Here is a 23943-nt window from a genome sequence, read left to right as displayed (position 1 = left end):
TGAAGTCCTCCTGGTCCTGGGGAGGATGTATTTTTGCTGGTAGTGTAGTCTTAAACTTCCTCCCATTCAGCAATTCCACAGGTGATTTCATGTCTGCTTTCAGTGGTGTTGATCTGAGTGATAGGAGGGCAAGGTCTTGGTCTTCCCCCATCTCACTACTTTTGATGCGAGTTCTCTTGACAGTGTGGATCTGTCTTTCGATGAACCCGTGTCCCCTTGGGAAATGTGGGGATGAGGTTACTATTTTGAACCCATACTTTTCTGCCAGAGCTCTGAATTCACTCGATGTGAACTGGGTTCCATTGTCACAGATTACCTTTTCCGGGATTCCTTGTTCAGCAAACAAGCTCTTTGCAATCCTGGTGGTAGTTGTGGCTCTCAAGTCTTTCATCCTTCTCACAAAAGGAAACTTGGAATAGTAATCTGCCACTATGAGATACCATTCTTGATTGCACATGAAGAGGTCTGCCCCAACAGTGTGCCATGGTCTTGACGGTATTTCACTAGGTATCATCTCTTTCTGTTGTGCATTTCTGTATTTCTGGCATATACCACATGCAGAAACCATCTGTTCGATATTTTTGTACATGCCTACCCAGTATACATCTGATCTGGCTCTCAGCTTGGATTTCTCCATTCCCATGTGGCCTTCATGTATGAGATGGAGAAGTTGTGTCTGCATCATCTTTGGCATGATGATCCTCGATCCAGCAAGGAGAATACCGTCTTCTACTGCAATATCGTCTTTAATCGTCCAGTATTGACGAATTGTCACCTGTACCTGCTGGATTCTCTCTGGCCACCCCTGTATTACTTGTTGTGTGAGTAGTTGCAACTCCTCATCATTGCTAGTCTCATCTCTGATTTGACTGAGCTTTGTAGGGGTAACATTCACTAGGTGGTGGATTTTTTACTGTTAGGCCCTCCACCTCGTGTTTCTCATATGGTGACAATCGAGACAACACAAATGCTAGCACCATTTCCTTTCCTGGCTTATATTTAAGCGTGAATTCATAGCTTTGGATCCTTAGAAGTAGTCTTTGCAGTCTTGCAGGCGCTTTGCACAGATTCTTCTTATAGATCTGTTCTAGTGGATGATGGTCACTCTCTATTGTAAATCGCCTGCAATATAGGTATGTATGGAATTTCTCGCATCCGTACACTACTGCTAATAGTTCACTTTCTATGTTGGCGTATCTCATCTCGGCTGACGTCAAGGCCTTTGATGCGAATGCTATCGGCTTTCCTTCCTGCACCAGAGCTGCCCCTAGTCCTCTGATAGATGCGTCTACTTGCAGAGTGACTGGTTTTCTTCTGTCATAATATGACAGACTTGTTTCTTTGCACAGCAGTTCTTTAAGTTGTTTGAAATTCCTTTCGTGTGATTCAGACCACTGGCATTCGGCGTCTTCTTTCAATAGCTCTCTGAGATTTGTTGTATGTTCCGACATGTTTGGGATGAAAGAACTCATGTGTTGGACCAAGCCGAGGTAACTCCTCAGCTCTTTCTTGTCTTTGGGTGATTTCATTTCAGCAATCGCCGCAATCTTCTCTGGTCTTGGCTTGACTCCCTCTGGTGTATAAATCATACCGAAGAATTGGCATTCCTTGACTTTAACTATGCACTTATCTGCATTTAACTTGATGCCAGCCTTCCTGGTACTCTCCATGGCCTCATGTAGGTGCATGTCATGGTCTATTTCATCTGCTCCATAGATCTGAATATCATCAGCTATTCCTATAGCTCCTTCACAGCCTCTGTATGTCTCGTCTATTTTCTGTTGAAAGATATCTTGACTGACCTTTAGCCCGAATGGTAGCCGCAGGAATTTGTAACGCCCAAATGGTGTGTTGAATGTTGTCAGTGTTGTTGATTCCTCATCCAACTTCACGTTCCAATATCCATTTCTGGCATCTAGTTTTGAGAAAGCCTTGGCTCCTGCCAGTGATGGCGTAATCTCCTCTAGCGTCGGGGTGGGATAGTGGTCCCTCTTTATCACCTGGTTTAGATCTTTGGGGTCCAAACATATTATGAGACGCCCGTTTGGCTTTTCTCGTACCACAATTGAGTTTACCCAGTCTGTGGGTTCAGTGACCTTTACGATCACTCCCTTTTCTTCCATCTCCTTTAGCTCTCTTTCAAGCTTTGTCTTCAGCTCGATGGGTACTTTTCGTGGAGCATGGATAACGGGCTTTACCTCTGGATCGATGGTGATGTGGTATTGGAAATCTCCGAAACATCCCACTGTATCATCGAAACATTCTGGATACATGTCTATCAAGTCTATTTTACTCTTGATTTGTGGGCGGTTCTCCAGTGAGGTGTTGCTGTCTATCTTCAGTGACGTTTCCGTCAGCTCGTGATGCACTGAGATCAATCTCAACTTCTCGCAGCTGTTTAATCCCAGGATCGCTAGCCCCTCAGTGTCGGTGACATAGAACATGCAGTTGATGTTCTTTCTTTTATGTGTCTCTTTGATAAAGGTTATTCTGAGTTGTTTAATCTCACTCCTCCCGTATGCTGTCAGCGTGACATTACTTGCCTTTAAACAACCGCTTTTCGGGTAGCCATCTTCTCTCAGGTTTTCGGGAAAGATCTGCTGGTACAGTCTCAATGGGAGAATGTTGCTCTGAGCCCCTGTGTCCAGCTTCAACTTTAAGTTGATGGTTGTGGGCCGACCTTTGACTTTTTTTTTTTGATTTGGATGATGGTGTGCAATTCTCTCCTCGGAGTATTTTCCGCTCTGGACATCTCGTGAAGCTGTATCTTTATGGTTTCGATGTTTAGTGCATTGTCGTGATCATCATCATCATCCTGCTCATCCATGGCATGGATATTGTGTTTCTTTCTCTGGTTCTGCTGTCCACCTTTGTTTTTGATGTATGTTCCTCCTTTCTTCATTCTACACCTCTTTTCCCAGTGGTTTAGTTTGCCACATGCATTGCAGCTTGTTCCATATGCTGGACATTTCCTCTTGTCTGTGTAATCGTGCGGTCTTCCACAATTTCTGCACATGTTTCCCCCGTTGTCATGTGCATGTCTTTGTGTGTTGTACTTTTCTCTCACTGCATCCACTCTGTTGTCCGTCTCAGAAGCCGTCCACATGTTAGCCGTTTGAGAAATCAGCGTTTTCATTTGCTGTTTCATGGCTTCATGAGCTCTCGCAGTATCTATAGCCTCTGTTATTCTGAGCTTTTCTTTTCCTATCAGGGCTTTTTGTACCTCTACATGCACTGACCCCCATATTAGCTGGTCCACAAGCCTTTCCTCCATTTCCTTAAATTTACACTTGCTGGCTTCATTTCTCAGCCTTGTCAGGAAATTGTCAGCTGTTTCAGCGGGTTCCTGTCTTAGACTCTGGAATTTGTATCTGTGTATATGGTGATTGGATTTAGGCTCTAGATGGTTGCTGAATTTATCAAAAATTGTCGCTGGGTTTTCCTTTTCCTCTTCAGTCAAACTCCAGCTATTATACAAATCTAGGCCTTTTTCTCCTGTCCACAACAGAATGTAACTAACCTTTTCCTCATTGGTAGTACCCTTCAGGAAGCTTTTGAATGTAAGCTCAAATTTCTGTTTGAACTTGCGGAATGCTTCGACTATATCATCAGCTTCCCAGTTCATGAGGGGTTGCATTTGCACAGTCAGTGCAGCGGCAGCCATAATTTTAGTTTTGCTTTCAATCACCGCAGACACCGGCACTCACAATCAGCTCATAAAATCACTTTTTGTCTTATTTGTAGTTCGTATAGCAGAATTTGTACTCACTTATACCGCTGCCACCATGTTGTGTCTCCTTGTGTTCTTATACTATATATATTACAGACACTTTTAGTTCCATTTTAGTTAGTGCTTTTACTAAGCTGTATTCTTGCTTTTGTTACAGTGCTGACGCATGGTGCGGAGTGATACAAGATGTCCGACGCTGCACTGTGCACTGCCCGTGCACAGTGTGCCACATAGCAATATAACTACACCATACCAAAGTAGTTCCATACCAAAGTAGTTCCATTTAACGATGTGATACTATAACAATGTAACAGAGGTGTTCAAAATCATGAGGGATCTGGACAGAGTAGGTAGAGAAAAACTGTTCCCATTGGCAGAAGGGTCGAGAACCAAAGGACACAGATTTAAGGTGATTGGCAGAAGAACCAAAGGCAACATGAGGAAAAAACTTTTTACTCAGCGAGTGGTTAGGATCTAGAATGCAATGCCTGAAAGGGTGGTGGAGGAAGACTCAATCACGGCTTTCAAAAGGGAGTTGGATAAGTACCTAAAGGAAAATAATTTGCATGGCTACGGGGAAAGGGTAGGGGAGTGGGACTAACTGAAGTGCTCTTGCAGAAAGCCGGCATAGACTCGACAGGCTGAATGGCGGCCTCCTGTGCTGTAACCATTCTATGATTCTATACTGTAGTGCATCCCCTAGCTGATCCAGGCAACTGATCCATCCTTTCAGTATCTCAATAGCTTGTTCAATGTGAATCCTAGTCAAAATATGAGATTTGTTGTAGCGCTCCTCTGGAGCACCAATGGTCCTTTGTAGTGGTGCCAGGAACCACAGAAGGAGTGGGTAGCCTTTGCCACCCTGGAGGCATCCTGTCACTTAGTCTTGTTGTTATGGGGATGCTAGAGTGCTGTAGTATAAATGTGTCATGGCAGCTCTCAGCATAGGACGCATTAATGTGCTAGAGTCTGTGCCTATGGCTGCAATTACCTGCACATTGCAAGAGTGATATTCGTTTCTACTTAAGTAATTCTGGGAGTTGACTTTTGGGATACATATTCCCACATGAGTGCAATCAATGACTCCGAGCACCCTGGGAAATCTTGTGATTTGATACAAGTTTATCGCTTTCTCACTGGAACCACTGTCAAATTGTATAAACGGAGCAGCCCTATCAAAAAGGGCATTTGTGACTTGCCTGATGTAAGCATGCAGGGCAAATTGACTGACTTGACAGAAATCTCAAGTGGCTCTTTGGAAAGAGCCTGTCACAGTAAAGTCCAGTGCTCTAGTCACCATCTCTGCCACTGTGAGAGCAGTCTGTGATGTTGCTTTGATCTGAAACCTTGCTCCACCAGTGAGCAATCAGTGATGAATTGCAGCCCCTATGGCACAATTCCTAAAATATATTTAGGAAGAAGCACCTGGCTCAATTATATCCTGTTGGCTGGGTACTGCTCGGAGGGTCTAGTTCTCCTTTGGTACTGCCTGATGAGCATTCCGTCACATAGAGCCCCCTGCTCCTCCTCCTTTTCTTCCGCCAACATGGGGCCATAAATTGTACTTTAGATCAGTATTGCTGTATCTCTGCTGATAACATGCACAATGCTTGTTTCCAGATAAGTTAACATCAGACACAGGAAGCTCCCACCAGAAAGAGACAGGAATTTCATTACAAAATGATAATGAGGCAGAAGTCACATCATTTAAGGGCTGAAATTCTGCTCCTGGTGCATCAGCAGCACTCTGTTGCCCAGAACATTTTGCATTGCTAGTGTAGAGGGGACTTCTATGGGTTTCCTACTGTCCCTCGATTTAAATGCAGGTGTTGAGTTCCAAGTTCGATTTGCATCACGCACTGGATACTCAAAGGATGGAACTTCCTGGTGAGGAGCAGAAATATGCTGTTGCAGCCTCCAACTATTGTTAATAGTAAAGTTTGTGGTGAGATGAGGCAGAAGACTGCTAATGCCCAGGAGCAGGCAGGAGAGCCTGTCTCAGGCAAAGTGCATTGACTGATGGGAAACAGCAGTAAAGCTGCAACCAAACAAAAGGGAACAAATAGGTGCCTAATTGAAAGAAATTAGCAGTAGTGTAGTGCCAAGAAACCAAAAATGTCAAAGAACAGAAATAATCTCTCCAAAAGGTCAGTTCGGATAGTTTTAAAGCTACTTATGGTTGCTGCATGCCTCCAGGAGTCTTCTTTGTTCCAACTTTTAAAAGTGCATGATGTTGGCCTGGTGCTAAGTGTGCAACTCATTGAAGTTTCTGAGGCAGCTAGGCCATCCCCCCAAAATAGCTCAAATGAATGCTGTAATGAGGCTTCTGCCTTGGAACAGCACAACCGCCTGCACCCCATCAGAAAACGTGGGGCTAACACAAATCAGGTGCACACTGACAATGACTCTCGTTTTCTGCATCCCTCTGCACTCAGCATGCACCTGTGCCAGTGACAGACAGGAGCAGAACTTAAGTCCCTTAACCTTCAAGCATCCCATTTCTACCCTTTATGTTGTAAGTATACTGGGGCTGAAAACATTTGGGCCTTTGTCCCTGGCGTAAATACTTGGATCCACCTGACATGACACTGACCCCAAGTTTATTGGATCATCATGGTAACCTAATTTGCATAACCTGGGAAGGTGATCACCTCATTTGGGACTGACCTCAGGCGCCCACCATGGTCGAGAAGCCAGGAATCCTGGCTTACTTTGACTGGGCTGGAGTGGGGTGGAAGAGGGGTGTTGTTTGGAGTGCAGGGCCAAAATTCTGGCTTGGATGCTCAGGTTGGACTTATACCTTTGATTTGGCAGGCTACTATTCCTGCTTTCATTTAGCGTAATGGCCCACCATTTTCATCCTGGGCCAAGGACAACCAATCTGGGAGTTCCTGCCCCCAGCCACATGCTTTCCTGCACTGTTGATCTTACTTGAGGTGGGTGGATGCTCCACCTTTATAAAGCCCATGGAAACCTGGAGCTGGGGCTATGGTGGCAGTATGCCAAAAGTGTTGCAGATTTTCAGACCCACTGTTTCTTAATAATTTCACACATATAAATTGGGCATCCAGGATTATTAAAGTGAACATTCAATGGGCCCAAATATCCACTGGCCTTCTGGCATGCTCCTGCTGTAAGTTGAGCAGGAATTCAACTGAAGGCTTGCGAAATAAGTCAAAACCCAGATACGCCGGATACTAGCCCAAGCTCCTTGTTTGGGGTTAAACTTCCAGATGCCCTATTCATGTCACATGGGACATGGCCAAGGGAAGGAAATGCCCAAGCAGAGAATTTTCTCGGACCCAATCTAGGGATACATCAGTAGTCTGCTATTCTAAGTGAGAGGAGGCATGCTGGCCTGCTGAAGTGGGGCTTATCGTTGGGAACAGGTCTGAAGCCTGGCCTTTATCCACTAAAGACAGAGATGCCATAGTGAGTAAATCTGTCACCTTTAAAAATACTTGCTGTGGCTGTGGCAGCTGTTCTTCACCACCACCCGCACACCCCACTCTGGTAGGCCCTTGAGATTCACCCACAGTGGCACGAGCTTCCACCAGGAATATGTAAAAGAGAGAAGAAGAGGAAAAAGAACAGAGCGATATCAAGCATGTGAGACTGCAGCAAAGAACTGCACCCACCAGGGGACTGGATTTTTTTCAAATAGTGAAATTTTCCAAAGTCAGTAGCATTATTGATTGCACACATGTGGACCTGAACACAACAACTGTGCAATCAGGAACCACAAGTGCGATCACTCCATCACTGTACAGCTTGCCTGTGACCATCTGTACTGGAATATGCAAGGAACGGCCATTCTTCAAACAACATCACCTTGAAAAGGCAATTGGGATTTCGGTTTAAGGTTTCATCAAAAAGACATTGCGTCAGACAATGAAACACTCCCTCAGTAATGCTGGAGTAAGCAACTGGAGTATCAGCTTAGATTAGTTACTAGATTGGGATTGAACTCAACTTCCTGACTCAAAAGTAAACAATTGAGTCAAGCTGACACAGATAATGAGAATTGGAAAGACTAACTGAATAATCAGTGCATAAAAATCACCACTATAACATTGAACAAGCATGGTTTTAAAATTCTCACCTTTTCTAAAATTCTCTTCAATAGAGCTACACTTGATGTGTCAACCTGGACAATCTGTTGTTTGGTCCATGTTCCAAAATCATTTTCTAGCTTATTTTTATATTTTAAAAGCTCAATAATTTCATCTTCTTTGTTACTCAGGGTCCGTTTCAGCTTCTCCAGCCTGACCTGAGCTTCTTCGATTTTTGTCTGATTGGTCCCCAGCACTCTATCCTCTATCATGTTGGTCTTCTCTGGATTGGAGGATATCATGTAAGCCTTTTCCTGAATATCTCCCTTAGCAGGCTGTAATACATTATCACATAGCACGTCAAGTTTATGGTCATCATATTATATATATAATATATATATTTTATATAAATAAATAAATAAATAAATAAATAAATAAGACAGTTAGAATGCCCTGGCCAATATAGGTACACTGGTTGCAGTTGAGGGGGGTGAATGCAAGCCTATGCCCTGAGGGGTGCATTAGTGACAGAATATTGATGGGTTGATAATTCAACTTATACCACAGGTTCAATAGCTTCTGTCAGCACCAAAAGCTTATTACATTCCAGGAGTCTGTCAGTGATTCCTTAGATAAAATTGTCTCTATTCATTGTTTGGTATGGTATTACCCGACAATAAGAACATCTTGGGGTCGATTTTCATTGACCCGTGGAGTCGGGATTGGAGGCATGCAGGGGGTTAAAGTCCCAAATTCGGGGGTCCCGACACCATCCCACCCCCAACCCGCCTCCATGTAAATTTCAAAGGAGGCGGGTACCCACCCCACACTGGGACCCGCCTTCCCGAGACGGGAAGGGATTAGTGCCAATTAACTGCCTGTGAACAGGTAGTTAACAAGCAGTTTTTATCCTAATCCCTATTTTTAATCTTGAATTGTGGGATTCCCGATGGCTCCAAACCACGCCAAATTAGAGGAGTCGGGCCGTCGGGTTGAAGGACTTGGAGGGGTCGAGATGTCGGTGTTCAGGTGAGTGATGGGAGCATGAGTGCAAAGGTAAGTGTGTTTGGTGTGTCTAAAGTGTGTAAAGAAGTTTAAATTACCTGTACTTACCTTTTCAGCCTTCCTTCCTCTAGGTTTCGGGAGTCCCTCACCTCACCGGCACTGAAAGCAGAATGGCTGCGAACTGTCAAAAGTGACAGCCTGCAGCTTTCTGTGCCGGTGAGATTTCTAACTGAGCCTGTGTAGAAGGACTCATGTTAGAAGTAAGACTGTCAGTGTTTGACAGCTTTCAACAGCTGTGAAACACTGATATTTCATCTGTCAAAACATCTTGACAGATGAAATTTCAGTCTGTGACGTCACCTGTTGCCGGGTGGCCCTTAATTGGCCTGCTGAACCCGCTGGGCGGGCTCAACATGGTCAATCAAGTTAAAATCGCGTGAATTAGCCGCATCTCAATGGAGTCGGGACTACAACCCCGAAAGTTCTAGTCCCACCTCCTTCCCGACTTCTGAATGAAAATCACCCCCAGAGTCTTGCAAATCTAATGTTGGTGTCAGCAGTTGTGGAAGAACTGCTGGCTGATGGTATTGCAATGCCATTTTTTTATCAAGAGTAGCCAGCACAATAACTGCTTTTATTGGAGATCCAAGAAGTGACATTGAAGAAGGGTGACTCTCTTGAGGGAGAGCCACCCTGGAGGCAATAATTATTTTTTTGGTGAGGAGCTTGTAAAGTCTGTGAGTTGTTTAGTTAATTAATACACAGACTACCAGAGTAACTTAAAACAGGACTTTACTATTCGAAGGTCAGGGCGAATCTGCCAAATAAATCCTGACACAGCACTTATATACCGGTGTGGTCACCGTCGGTATTACAGTATACAGAAGCCAACAAAGTAGTGCCACACCTAAAATAGTTCTCTTAAAGGTGAACGGTTACATACAATGATTTTCTTAAAGGTAGACGGATACATACACTACAATCCTCCCTTTTTAGCTTACAACATACTTAGTCCCCCATTAAACATAACATATATTCAACTTCATGTAAAACAATTCACAGGTATAATCTATGCGGGAAACAGTTTACAGATTCAGTCTCTGCGGGAACAGTTCACAGATTCAGTCTCTGGTCTTGACTCGGTCCGAACAACATCTCTGTGGTGTAGCCGGTTCACATTGCTAGCGTGACTCATCCAATAGTCTTTCCCTTGACTTAACAGCTTGAACTTCCGTCCTGCTGAACCAGCAGTGCTGACTTTTACAAACAGCTGGACTGCCTTGGTAATTTTTCCTACTTGCCAACTGATTTGGCTCCCTTCGTAGGGCCCACGTACATGATCTGGTAGAAGTGATAATGATTTAGATGGTTATCACCTTCTGCTTCGTCTTTTTCTTTTCTGCTTCTTGGAGACTCTCGGGGCTCCCTTATCAGCTGCCAGCTGTAGCGCCACCATCTCCCTATGTTCCTTAGACTTTAAGTGCTTCATCCTGATTTCTGCACTTTGGGAGTTTTCATCACAAGCTGGGCAGACCAAGTCCTCGTAATATTCCGTGTCACTCAACAGGTCATGGTAATATTCGGTGTCGTCCTGAACTAGTCTAGCGAGAGGGCCTGCTACTTCTTCCCTACCCAACTGGACGTTAGCCGACTGTTGTTCCCTCCCTAGACATCTTTCCTGAAGAGACTTCTTCATGCGTTCATATTCATCCCGCTCTTCCTGGGTTTCCTGCAAATCCTTCACTAATGACCTCATTTGTGATTTCAATACTTCCCCTTCCATCGGGGATTGATTGATCGGGCTATTCAATCCTTCTACTGGAGCAGCTGTTTCAACATTCTGTTGTTCACATAGACGTGATTCAGCGTACTTTTGGCATCCCAGTAAAATCTGTGTTGCAACCTCAGCTATTTCCATAACTTTTGAGAGCTCCAAACTCCTTCCCTTTGAAGATTGAAGCCCGTGTTCAGATTGTTCCCATTGCAGAGTCTTGTCCCTCAGCATATGAAGGAGTTGGCTGACCGTTAACTCTTCCACGGGAACACTGTGGATCAGAGTCTTCTCCATTTCATCCACCTTTTCCTCCAATGCTTTCACCTTTTCCTCTTGTACTTTGGCTTTCAGCGCTCGGAGAAGTTGCGCCTTGATGCTCTCTAGCTCATGTTCAGGGGCCATTCTTACAGTCTCTGTGTTTCTTACAGTTTCCTTTTCTTCCACTGAAAGGATTCCCAGTTGAATCTGTTCTTCAAGTTGTTGAACCTTGGTCATTGCCGCCTCATATTTGTCTTGGGTGTCCTTCAATATTTTTATGAGTTCTTGGACATCTTGTCTTTCATGTTCTGCCATGTCTTTCACCTCTAATTTCTCATCTATGGATGGAACTTCTACCGATGAGTCTGTCTTGGCCTTGAGCTCATCAAGAATTTCCTGCAGCCTTTGGACTTCTTGCTCATGTTCAACCTTTAGTTGTTCATATGCTTCTACTGAAACTAGCTTTTCGGAGGTTGCCGAGTTAACCCCCTCCAGGATTGTAGCCTGGGCCTGTTCATACTGTTCCTTCAACTTCTCAAACTCTGCTTGTAAGGAGTCGTAGAGAAGAACGGGAATAAAATCCTGGCTTCCTGAAGATTCCTCTTCATTTGCTCCTTCCTGCAAATATTCTAACTCCTGAACAGCATAAGGGAGATGTGATTGGTAATTGGTCACAATGGCTCTATGGTCGCTCTCTGCTTGAGCTAGCTGCTTCTGCTGTCTTTCCAGGTTCTCCCATTCGGTGTCATAGAACTTTTTCATTGTTTTCATCTCTTGTTCAAGACGGTAACTCACTTGTTCTACTTGCTGTCGTAATTTGAAATAAAGTTGAGTCCGAGCTCGGTGTTCGTCAGTCATGGATATGTCCGTAAACTGAACAGACTCAGAATTCTCTGTCAAACTATGTTGTCGTTGTTCGGTGGAGTTCTGTTCTGAAACTTTGTTCTTCTCTGGAGCATAAGCCTTTATGCATGCCTTCGTTCTTCCAACCTTAGTCGGCAAGTCCATTTTAGCCTTGTCTTTCATATTTGGGTTGGTCTTATCGTCATCCGTTTCAGAATCTGAGCTGATTGTCTGCACCGAGTCCTCACTCGTTATGGCTTTTAGATAGTGCCATTCCATGTCTATTTTCTTGATCCACTCCCGTCCCAGAAGTGGTGGTCCTCCCTCAGGTAGTACGTATAAGTTCATTCTTGGGTGTTCTTTACCCCCATCTCTCACCTTGACTCTTATCTTCCCCATGGGGTATACTTTATGCCCCGTGTATGTCTGCAATACGAACTTGGTATCTCTTAAGGGTATATTTGAGAATAGCCGGTGGTAATCCCTTCGATTTATGACTGATAGAGCTGATCCAGTGTCCAACTCCATTTTCACTTGGACTCCAGCTATTTTTAGCATGACCCAGATAGTTTGTAGGTCAGCTTCCTTACTCACATTGTGAATTCTCAGACTGCCCAGCTCCTGGCCGTTTGGGTCTGAGTCCGAATTCTGTTCGTCTGAACTCTTCTCAGCCACCTTGTGTACCTTGTTGTACTTTTCCTGTGATGGCTTCCTTTGGTTGTTGGTCTTCTTCCCTGACCGGCATACCTTAGCTATGTGACCCAGTTTGCCACATTTCCTACATTCCTGGTTCTTAAACCAGCATTGGTTCTGGTCGTGTGTTGTCTTCCCACAACGATAGCATTTTGTTATACTCGAGGTAATTTGATCCACACTGAGTGCCGCTGCCTTTAGCTGCATTTACACAGTTCCCTTCACTGCGGCTTCGTGCGATGCTGCAATAAGGACAGCCCTGTCAAGTGTAAGGTCGTTCTCTTCGAGTAGTCGCTTTTGCGTTCCTTCCTTTGACAACCCGCACACGAACTTGTCTCGCAATGCCTCTGTCAGATTCCCTCCAAACTGGCAGTGTTTCGCTAGTCTACGCAGTTCGACCAAGTATTCTGCGTTGCTTTCGTCTTTCCTTTGCGTTCTCGCATAGAATTTGAATCGTTCCGCCAACATCAACGGTGTGGGGTTCAAGTGATCCTTCAGAACAGTCACAATATCATCGAAAGTCTGATCCGCCGGTTTAGCTGGTGCTAGTAGATGCTTCAAGAGCCCGTATGTCTTCGCGCCCATCGAGTTTAGCAAGGTTATAGCTTTGTCATCTTCTTCTATTTTATTGGCCTCACAATAGATCTCAATGCGTTCCACATACGTGGCCCAGTCTTCTACCTCGGAATTAAAATCATTGATGTTACCACGCTTAGGCATCTTCCTCTCTTCCTGATAACACCACGAATTATTTCTTTAAATTTTCTTTTATTTATTTCCAAGATGGCGGTTCCCGCGAAAATGGCGGTTTCCCGCGCTTATCTTCTCTCCCCGCCCACTTCAATGGCGGTTTCCCGCTTCTGTCTTCTTCCCCGCCTAATGGCGGCTTCCCGCGTTTCTTTCCTAGCGGGAGGGGTACACTTTCCCCACGGGCTACGGCCGCTGGCTTTCAGGTTCACAGCCTGCACGTCGGCTTCAGGGCTTTCCCTTTTCTCGGCAGGGCAACCGGCGCTGGGTACACCCCGTTGACGGCGAACAGTTTCAGCCGCTGGGCTGGCTCTCGCTCGGTTCCCCTTGCTCGGGCTCTGTCTCTCTCCCGCTCGCTCGGCTCTACCGGCGCTGGGTACACCCCGTTGACGGAGAACAGTTTCAGCCGCTGGACTGGCTCTCGCTCAGTTCCCCCTTGGTCGGCTCTGCCTCTCCCGCTCACTCGGCTCCCAATCGCGCCTCCCAGCCCTCTCGCAGTCCGGTGCTTCCCTCCCCGGCTGCGGCTGAGTTTATCTCTTCCCGCGCCTACGCTCCCGGTCGCAGCGCTTCGTGGCTTCGGTCGCTGCCCGGCCTTTTTCGCCGGTCGCGGTCTAGCTGTCTCATGATGCCGTTGCGTCCCCCAGCCTGTCTGTACCGCGGCTTCCTTGCTCCACGCTGCCCCAGTCTCAGCGCCTCTGGACCCGACTTCTGTCCGGCTCCTTTCCTCCTCGACCGTGGTCGAGTGCACCGCCCTTATCCTCCGGTTATTCTTTTTACTTTCCCTTACTCACAGTCACCGTGGCCGCCTTGCTTCTCGTGCTGATCGGCTCACTCCTCACCGTGGCAGAAGGGACAGTCAGTGCCTGTTGCTGATGGAAGTCTTTGTCTCTAACTTCTTCTTCCTTTCTAGTTCTGCAGCCTCGAGTTTTCTCCCAGCAGAACGACGAGGGCGGTTGCCTCTTCTCGACGCTCGTTAACTGCTTCGGAAGTATTGTTGCCGCAGGGTACGATCAGACTCGTCGCCACTGTAAAGTCTGTGAGTTGTTTAGTTAATTAATACACAGACTACCAGAGTAACTTAAAACAGGACTTTACTATTCGAAGGTCAGGGCGAATCTGCCAAATAAATCCTGACACAGCACTTATATACCGGTGTGGTCACCGTCGGTATTACAGTATACAGAAGCCAACAAAGTAGTGCCACACCTGAAATAGTTCTCTTAAAGGTGAACGGTTACATACAGTGATTTTCTTAAAGGTAGACGGATACATACACTACAGAGCTCCGTTAAGTGTTCATTCTAAACAGACAACTGGAGCGCTGCTCAGACATTCCAGCTTCATTATGGGGAGGATCCATAACTTGGATTAAATCTGGGGTTCTCATCAGCCTGCTGCACAAACACATTTAGGTACATTTATCATGTCAGTCAAATATAGCGCGACACAGGTCTTAGGCATCAGCGACCCATGATGCAGGGAGTCATGACTCGCGACCCAATGCACAACAGCACTACAGGCATGGAGAATCATATTATTGACCCCAGTGTGCTCATTTGATATTCCTCTGCCTGCTTTTGTAATCAAAGCATTATCCTGTTTATTTTAAATGGGTCAATGGAGGGAATTCTCCCCCGCAATCCTGCCCAAAATTAGGTGGGATTACAACGGAAAATGTCAGAAAATTTGGGTTGTGAAGCCTACAACTGCTTGTCACAGTGACTGGAATTTCCTTCCCTACACCTCAGCCAGCACCGGCACTAGCTGTTCCTTCCCCACCCACCACATTCAGCTGGTAACAGGGAGCGGGCTAGAATCCAGATTGCTGAAGGATTTCTTTTCTTTCTGTCCCAGTTACCAACACTTCCCAAGCTGCCATGTGGAAAGTGGCAGTAAGCCCTGGAAAGAGACAAATAAAGACCCCGAGTTCCCCCAGTGGAGAGAGAGGCCCTTGTAGCAGCCTCCTCTACCTCCAATCAGCCCCAAACACTTACCTGCTGAAGACCTCAGTCTCAGCCAATACCTTCAGTGGAGCCTTCACTCCAATCTTCAGGGTGAATCTGCCATTTTAAGGTTACCTATGCGCTTTTCTGGTGCTACATTGGTCTTCTGCTACAGCATCACCAGGGTTACCTTGATTGCATTTACAGGTTCCCTCTTGACAGCAGGAATCCCGCCAGCAGCCAACCACGCATATGTAAAGAGCCCCAACCCAGGAAAATAGGTTGGGTTTTGGGTGGATACAGAGGGGTTGGCAGAAGGCCCACCCTGCTGGAACTTCACCCAGAAAATCCCCCAGTGTCTGCTAAAATAGCAGACAAACAAATGTCAAACAAATGCAATAAGTGCTCATCTATTAATATTGCCAGCAGTAATTTCTAGACTATAGTGGCCAAAACTGAAGATCAATATAATTGACTAAAGAATAGTGCAAACTGATGTCAGTTGGTGATTACTAGTGACAGATATCTTTTTAACAAACAACTAGTTTATAGCAATCACATGCAACATTTTCATATCAGGATAAATACAAAATATAAAAGTTTTTCTTTTGTTGCTCCTTAATAAGAATGTCACTTGTGATCTAGAACAAAATATTCATTAACAATTTTGACTACACCCAGGTCAGTTGTGGATGAATACATGTTACCTCCATCCTCAGAAAGCATCTTGACTAAACTGCACCTGTGCGGTATTGCATTGCTCCATACTTTTAAATCTGGAAAAGGCAGGGACAGGGTACTGAATTTGGATGATCAGCCATGATCACATTGAATGGCGGCGCAGGCTCGAAGGGCCGAATGGCCTACTCCTGCTCCTATCTTCTATGTTTCTATGTTTCTATGGAAATCTTACAGGAAGATACCACTAGATGGTGAGTCATGAAGCGCAATCTACTTATGTGCTCTCCTCCAACAGTAATCGGAGAAACAAGACCAGCATCTTGTTTCTCTGGACAGGGTTTAACATTGGTCCCAAATGTCAAAGATAGTGTCTTATATTAGTGTTTAAGCTATTAAAGCATTTTGTTGTCAACTGATCATTACTTTTGCACAGTCTCAAGTCAGCTTGCCACGTATTTTAAACTGTGCTTAGTTCAGCATTGGTACCTATTTCATTCGGTAATAAAATCCTACCTCTGAAGCATTAATGCACAAATCTTTTTCTTGATCTTCTTCTGGTGGTCCTATGACAGTAGCCCATTTTTCTATTCCAGCATTTTCTGTTTCACCCAATTTATCTACACAATTCTACAGAAGAAAATAAGGTTAGAGATGGTGAGAGGAATAAAGTATAAATTTGTTCTTGCATGTGACACAGTTGAAATCCTCCAGTGGGATTACTGAAGATCTCTCTTCAGATCAATTCTTTGCTTGCAAAAAGAGACCTCAAGTTGTATTTGATCTTAAAATGTCTCCACAGAGTTTGCTATAGCAGCACAGAGGTAGAAATTTCTGTTTTCTGTCATTTTAGCAAAAGTAGATGATCTAAAATCATTCAATTCTCAACTAACACCACCCAAAACAGATTAACTAGTCACTTCTCCAGGTCCCACAACAATACTCTAGCCCGCCGCCAGTCCCTGCATAGTCCTCCTAGAAATGCCATCCTCCTTCTCGCCAGGCCCGCACTGTTGGCTGGCCTGGAGTAGGAGCCGACCAGTGAGCCGCTTTAGAGCGCCTGCTTGGTGCTTGCAGTTCATCTACCGCATGTTAATGAGGGCCGACCACCAAGATGGTTCTGGCTGCAATCGGGTGGGTGGCGCAATGGCAATGCCTGCCACCCGCCTGATTACCACAGCAAATCAAAATCGGCCCCTGTCTTTTTGCACAAGGTGTACACCAGGATACGAGGGCAGATGCTATATTATATTTATTATTCAGCTGTCCACAACAAGTGATTAGTAATCCAAATTGGATGAACTGATTTGCACAGCAGTTAGTGTAGATGCTGACTTGTTGATCTTTAGGTCTGGTATTCCCAATCTGGCAGACATCCTGCAGGATCGGTGGCAGGACAGGCTTCGCACCCACCTGTCTCCCTGAGCATTAACCCCGGTGGATCGTCTAAGGTCAAGCCTATTTCATTTTCTTTCATGGGCTACCAGTATTTCCTCTGCCACTTAATCACCCACCTCGGATAGATGGAAGGGAAATGGTTACGGCACCTGTCGCATCATAATGTGACCCATGGCTCGTGGGGCTGTAATGAAGATATATATTTTTTTAATTTCTTAATTATCATGCCTTGTCTAGTGCAACTGATCACTCTTCAATTTATTGCACTAGACAGGGTGACCCTTTAATTTTTAAGGCCTCCCCCTTCCACTATGTTAACATTCGGAATGCATTCTGGTTCCCAGAATTATTAAGTCACTAATCGCATGAAGTATATTGGAGGATATATTCCCATCATTAACATATCATTTGAACATTCTCCCTATATTCAATGTCTGAAATCACTTCCAGTGGAAAATGCTGGAAGTAGTGGAGAGTGGAACGACACCCACCACGTTTCTCTTTCCCAATCGCCCCTTAATGTCTCAAATTGGGGTGGAAAATCCAGCCCTTCAAGTTTACAAAGAAATCAATCAACGTAATTGTTTTAAAGATGGAAAAGCTTTGACTACGCCATCAGTTTTGTTTATTATCAAGAGGTTGACTTGCACTCAGAGGCTGCAGACCAGAACTCCATGCTTGCCTTTAAGTGTGGATGAATGGAGCTCTGATCTTCTTAACCCAAAAGCCCTTTAAGCAGGTATTATAACTATAGTTGCCCTCATGCAGCACTCTCAGAAGTCCTCCGAATACTGCATCATGTCACGAGGCTTGAAATACAGAGTTAGGTATGTAAGTGAGGAGACGGCACCCTACAGTGGTATATAGGTGGAATACACAAGGTTAATCCTGAGGACTATTTTAAGTTAAACCAGGTCTGTAGGTCGAGGGAATATAGTACAAATTGATGAAATACAAATTCAAGACTGATGTCAGAAAGCACTTCATCATGCAAAGAGTGATCAATACCTGGAATGATCTTCTGGGTAATGGAGTCAAGGAAAAAAATTGGAGGGGTAAACTAGATAGGCATCCCTGAACAGTATTTATCTTTGTGGTTCTTCATTTCTAACCACATTTAAAAAGTACTTGGATGTGCACTTGGGATGCTGTATCCTGCAGGGCTACGGACCAAGAGCTGGAAAGTGGGATTAGGCTGGATAGCTCTTTGTTGGCCCCCGTGGACACGATGGGCCAAAATGGCCTCCTTCCGTGCTGTAACTTTCTATGATTCTATGAATGCAGTTATGAGGATCTCTCACTTAATCAGAGCTTATATCATGAACACATCATATTTTAATTTATCTAATATAATCTCTAATGCCATTGTTAGACTCTAGAAAGTGTGCATGGGGCTCGTCTGCAGACATGAGAGCCCTGAAATTCCATACGGAAATCCCATGGAATTTCAGGGCCGAGATAAATAACTGAGATGAAAAGCATTATCCATTACAATTGGGCACCCCATAATTCTGCTAAGAATCGACTGAAGCAAGGAGACATCAGTTACATTTACCTTTGGGTTTTGCTTTTGTCCTTGAACTTCCTGTGAATAGTTCTGCTGTGCCTCCAAATCGGGATCATCTGATATTTTTGTTTCTGAGGTTGCTTGCAGACAATTTTTCTCCTGTTTTGTTGTGATAGTTTCTTGCTGGGGTTTTAGCATTTCTTGAACTCTTTCTAATTCTAGTCTAGTCATCTGAAGTTCTTTGAGGGCTAGGGTAACAGTTTGTAGATTAAAGTCAGGCACCATGTCATTCAAAAGGAAAATTAACATAACTACTTATGGGGCCATATTCTAAGTCCCAGATCATTTTTTTCCCTACTTCCACATCTTCCATGCTGGGACCATATTTCCAGCTCCAGGTTACCTCCAGCTACTTTCAAAATGCACTTAGTACACAGTAACTAGTAGGGCAAGATAATTTGCTGAATAGAAGCACTTTGAAACAGTCCTCAACTGAAAAGTGTGCTTTATTTCTTTTCACAGAATCTACATTCGTACAAACTTGTCAAAATTATACAGGAATTTCCTCAGGCAATCACTGATCAGTCTTTCCAACAGAAAATATGTCACATGCAGTCATATTTTTGTCCATGGCAACTTACTTATATTGTACCACTTTACATAGGATATACAGCACAGAAACAGGCCATTCGGCCCAACCAGTCCATGCTGGCGTTTATGCTCCACTCAAGCCTCCTCCCTGTCTTTCCTCATCTAACTCTTTCTGTAGTGTATGTAACTGTTCTACCTTTAAGAGAACTATTGTATGTAACCGTCCACCTTTAAGAGAACTATTTTAGGTGTGGCACTACTTTATCTTGGCTGCTGTATACTGTAATACCGACGGTGACCACACCGGTATATAAGTGCTGTGTCAGGATTTATTGGGCAGATTCGCCCTGACCTTCGAATAGTAAAGTCCTGTTAAAGTTACTCTTGTAGTCTGTGTATTAATTCGCCATAATACCTACAGACTTTACAGTGGCGATGAGTTCGATCTTACCCTGCGGCAACAATACTTCCGAAGCAGTTAACGAGCGTCGAGAAGAGGCACCCGCCCTCGTCGTTCTGCTGAGAGAAAACTCGAGTCTGCAGAGCAAGGAAGAAGGAAGAATTCAGACACGAAGCCTTCCATCAGCAACAGGCACTGATTGTCCCTTCTGCCACGGTGGTGAGTGAGCCGATCAGCACGAGAAGCAAGTCGGCCACGGTGACTGTGAGTAAAGGGAAAATAAAAAAATAAACGGAGGATAAGGGCGGTGAACTCGACCACGGTCGGGGGAAAGGAGCCGGACAGAAGTTGGGCCCAGAGGCGCTGAGACTGGGGCAGCGTGGAGCACGGAAGCCGCGGTACAAGCGGGCTGGGAGACGCAACGGCGTCGTGAGACAGCTAGACCGCGACCGGCGAAAAAGGCCGGGCAGCGACCGAGGCCACGAAGCGCTGCGACCGGGATCGTAAGGCGCGGGAAGATATAAAAATAAATAAATCGCGGAGAACTCAGCCGCAGCCGGGGGGGAAAGCACCGGACTGCGAGAGGGCTGGGAGGCGCGATTGGAAGCCGCTGAGGGAGAGACAGAGCCCAAGCGAGCGGGAGAGACAGAGCCCGAGCGAGGGAGACTGAGCGAGATCCAGCCCAGCGGCTGAAACTGTTCGCCGTCAACGGGTTGTACCCAGCACTGGTTGCCCTGCCGAGAAAAGGGAACAAGGAATGCACTGAAGCCGACGCGCAGGCTGCGAACCCCGAAAGCCAGCGGTCGTCGCCCGAGGGAAAAGCTTACCCCTCCCGCCAGGGGAAGAAACGCGGGAAGCCGCCAGTAGGCGGGGAAGAAGACAGAAGCGGGAAACCGCCATTTTGAAAGTGGGCGGGGAAAGAAGACAAGCGCGGGAAACGCCATTTTGGAAAAAAAAAGTTAAAGAAATATTTCGTTGTTGTTTCTCAGGAAGAGGGTGAAGATGCCTAAGTGTAGTAACATCAATGGTTTCGATTCCGATGTGGAAGATTGGGCCACGTATGTAGAACGCATCGAGATATATTGTAAGGTCAATAAGATAGCAAATTATGACAAAGCTCTAACCTTACTAAACTCAATGGGTGCGAAGACATACGGGTTATTGAAGCATCTTCTATCACCAGCTAAACCGGCGGATCAGTCTTTCGCTTATATTGTTGCTGTCCTGAAGGATCATTTGAACCCCGCACCGCTGATGTTAGCGGAACGATCTAAATTTTACGTGAGAACGCAACTAAAAGAGGAAAGCAACGCAGAGTACCTGGTTGAACTGCGTAGACTAGCAAAATACTGCCAGTTTGGGGTAAATCTGTCAGAGGCACTGAGAGACAAGTTCGTGTGCGGAATGTCGAAGGAAGGAATACAAAAATGACTGCTCGAATAGAACGATCTTACACTTGAGAAGGCTGTCCTTATTGCAGCATCGCACGAAGCCGCAGCGAGAGGCACGGCGGAAATGCAGCGGAAGACAGCGGTACTCAGTATGGATCAAATGACTTCGGGTACAACGAAATGTTATCGTTGTGGGAAGACAACACACGATCAGAACCAATGCTGGTTTAAAAACCAGGAATGTAGGAAATGTGGCAAGCCTGGTCACATAGCTAAAGTATGCCGGTCAGGAAAGAAGACCAGCAATAATAAGTCACCGCAGAAGAAGTACAGAAAGGTACATAAGGTGACTGGGAAGAGTACAGATGAACAGAATTCGGATTCTGACTCCAACAGCAAGGAACTGGGTAGTCTGAGGATTCACAATGTGAGTAAAGAAGCTGACCGACAAACTATCTGGGTCACACTACAGATTGCAAAAGTCCAAGTGAAAATGGAAGTGGACACCGGATCGGCGTTGACGGTCATGAATAAGCAAGATTACAAAAAGTTGTTCAAACATATTCCCCTACGGGATACGGAGATAGTATTGCAGACATACACGGGGCATAAAGTATACCCCATCGGAAAGATAAAAGTCAAGGTGAGACACAAGGGCAAAGATCACCGAGGAATGGACATGTATGTGCTACCCGAGGGAGGTCCACCACTTCTGGGACGGGAGTGGATCAGGAAAATAAAGATAGACTGGCACTCACTAAACACAATGACGGTAGATTCCGGAAAGGAAGATGTCAAACCTGAACGGTTGTCCAGAATATTGGACGAAGCTAAAGAGGTATTTCAGCAAGGACTGGGAACACTGAGAGGAATTAAGGCAAAAATCAAGATTGCAGAACATGCAAGCCCAAAATTTTTCAAAGCCAGATCGGTACCTTACGCGATACAACCTGCTGTGGAGGCAGAACTGGAAGAGCTTGAACGTTCAGGGGCACTGTCTAAGGTGGACTGGAGTGAGTGGGCCATGCCCATTGTTCCCGTCATGAAGTCTTCATCAAGTAACAAGCCAGGGGGACCGGGAAAGGTCCGCATCTGCGGAGACTTCAAGATCACAGTTAATCCGGTGCTTCACACGGTACAATACCCGCTTCCGCGGATTGAGGATATCTTTGCTTCATTGTCTGGCGGGAAACACTTCACCAAGATAGACCTGGCACAAGCATACTTACAAATGGAAGTCGAGGAAGAGTCGCGCCAGTATCTCACAATCAACACACACAGAGGCTTGTATCGTTATAATAGACTGGTTTTTGGAGTAGCTTCGGCTCCAGCAATTTGGCAGAGGGCCATGGAGCAGGTCTTACAGGGGATTCCAAGCACTCAGTGTTACTTGGACGATATCCTGATTACAGGAGAGGACGAGGAGGAACACCTCGCAAATTTGAAACTGGTGCTCACCAAGTTGAAGGAATATGGCCTTCGAGTTAATCGCCAGAAATGTGAGTTCTTCCAGAAACGGATCTCGTACTGCGGTCATGTCATTGACCAAGAGGGGCTGCACAAGTCACCTGACAAGATAGAAGCTGTCGTGAAGGCCCCCGCTCCGGAAAATGTATCACAGTTGAGATCGTTTCTGGGGTTGATTAATTATTACCACAAGTTTCTGCCAAATCTATCCACGGTGCTGCATCCGCTGAATGCTCTGTTGCGGAAAGAAGTACCATGGAAGTGGAGTGAGGACTGTAAGAAGGCCTTTCGCAGAAGCAAGGCGTTGATTACCTCTGAGGAAGTGTTGGCTCATTTCAACCCAACGTTACCTCTTCGTCTAGCTTGTGATGCTTCCCCTTATGGAATTGGAGCAGTACTTTCACACAAGTTACCAAATGGCTCGGAAAGGCCAGTCGCATTTGCGTCCCGATCATTGACCTCCACTGAGCGGAATTATGCTCAGATAGATAGGGAGGCCCTCAGCCTTGTGTGGGGAGTAAAGAAATTCAATCATTACCTGCAGGGCAAGAAGTTCACATTACTGACAGACCACCAGCCGTTGGTGTCCATATTCAACCCTAACAAGGCCGTTTCCACTATGACAGCGCAAAGGCTACAGAGGTGGTCCGTGTTACTTGGGGCACACCAATATGACATCGAATACAAAAGGTCCAAACAGCATGGAAATGCTGATGGGTTATCGTGCCTACCGTTGCCAGTAGTAGAAGAGGCGGCTACAGTGGACCCGGTAGAGATGTTCCACTCATCCATAGTGGAATGTCTACCAGTAACAAATTCGATGATCGAAAATGAAACAAGAAATGATCCGACTCTCTCACGAGTCTACGATTTAACGGTGGAGGGATGGCCAGCACATGGCGAACCAACGCTGCCCGCATTTTCGCAAAGAAAAGAACAGCTGTCAGTGTGCCGAGGAACCTTGATGTGTGGATCTAGAGTGGTGATTCCACCCAAACTTCAGCATAAGGTGCTAAAGGAGCTTCACGAGGGGCATCTGGGTGGAGTGAAAATGAAGAACCTAGCAAGAGCGTTTGTGTGGTGGCCAGGTATTGATGGAGACATCGAAGAAATAACCAAGAGCTGTCTAGGATGCCAGAAGGTCCAAAACGCGCCACCACAAGCTCCTCTGCATCCATGGGAGTGGCCCTCATCTCCTTGGCAAAGGGTACACGTCAACTTTGCTGGTCCATTTATGGACTCAATGTTTCTAATCGCGGTGGATGCACACTCCAAGTGGCCGGAGGTAATAAAGATGTCCTCCACCACCACGGAAAAAACCATCACAGTATTATGGACCATATTTGCTAGGAATGGCCTGCCGGAACAGATCTGTTCTGATAATGGACCGCAATTTGTGTCCGAAGAATTCAGGAAGTTCTTAAAAAGGAATGGGGTCAAGCACTACACGTCAGCCCCATACCATC

General features: G+C 45.6%; 1 protein-coding gene across 1 annotated transcript in view; it reads right to left on the bottom strand.

Annotated features, from left to right (window-relative positions):
* Positions 1 to 23943, bottom strand: part of kifl (kinesin family-like) — a 205785-nt gene that overhangs the window by 108908 nt on the left and 72934 nt on the right. Inside the window, exons 9-11 of the mRNA XM_085962276.1 lie at positions 18677 to 18876; positions 16240 to 16353; positions 7833 to 8117 (exon numbers count right to left, since the gene is read on the bottom strand). Of these exons, the coding sequence (XP_085818402.1) occupies positions 7833 to 8117; positions 16240 to 16353; positions 18677 to 18876 (599 nt within the window). The remainder of the gene's footprint in view (positions 1 to 7832; positions 8118 to 16239; positions 16354 to 18676; positions 18877 to 23943) is intronic.

Source organism: Somniosus microcephalus, chromosome 1 (genome assembly GCF_052327205.1).
Source record: "Somniosus microcephalus isolate GS21.2 chromosome 1, FLI_Smic_1.0, whole genome shotgun sequence".
NCBI classification, from domain to species: domain Eukaryota; kingdom Metazoa; phylum Chordata; class Chondrichthyes; order Squaliformes; family Somniosidae; genus Somniosus; species Somniosus microcephalus.
This window is presented reverse-complemented; position numbering and strand designations above follow the sequence as displayed.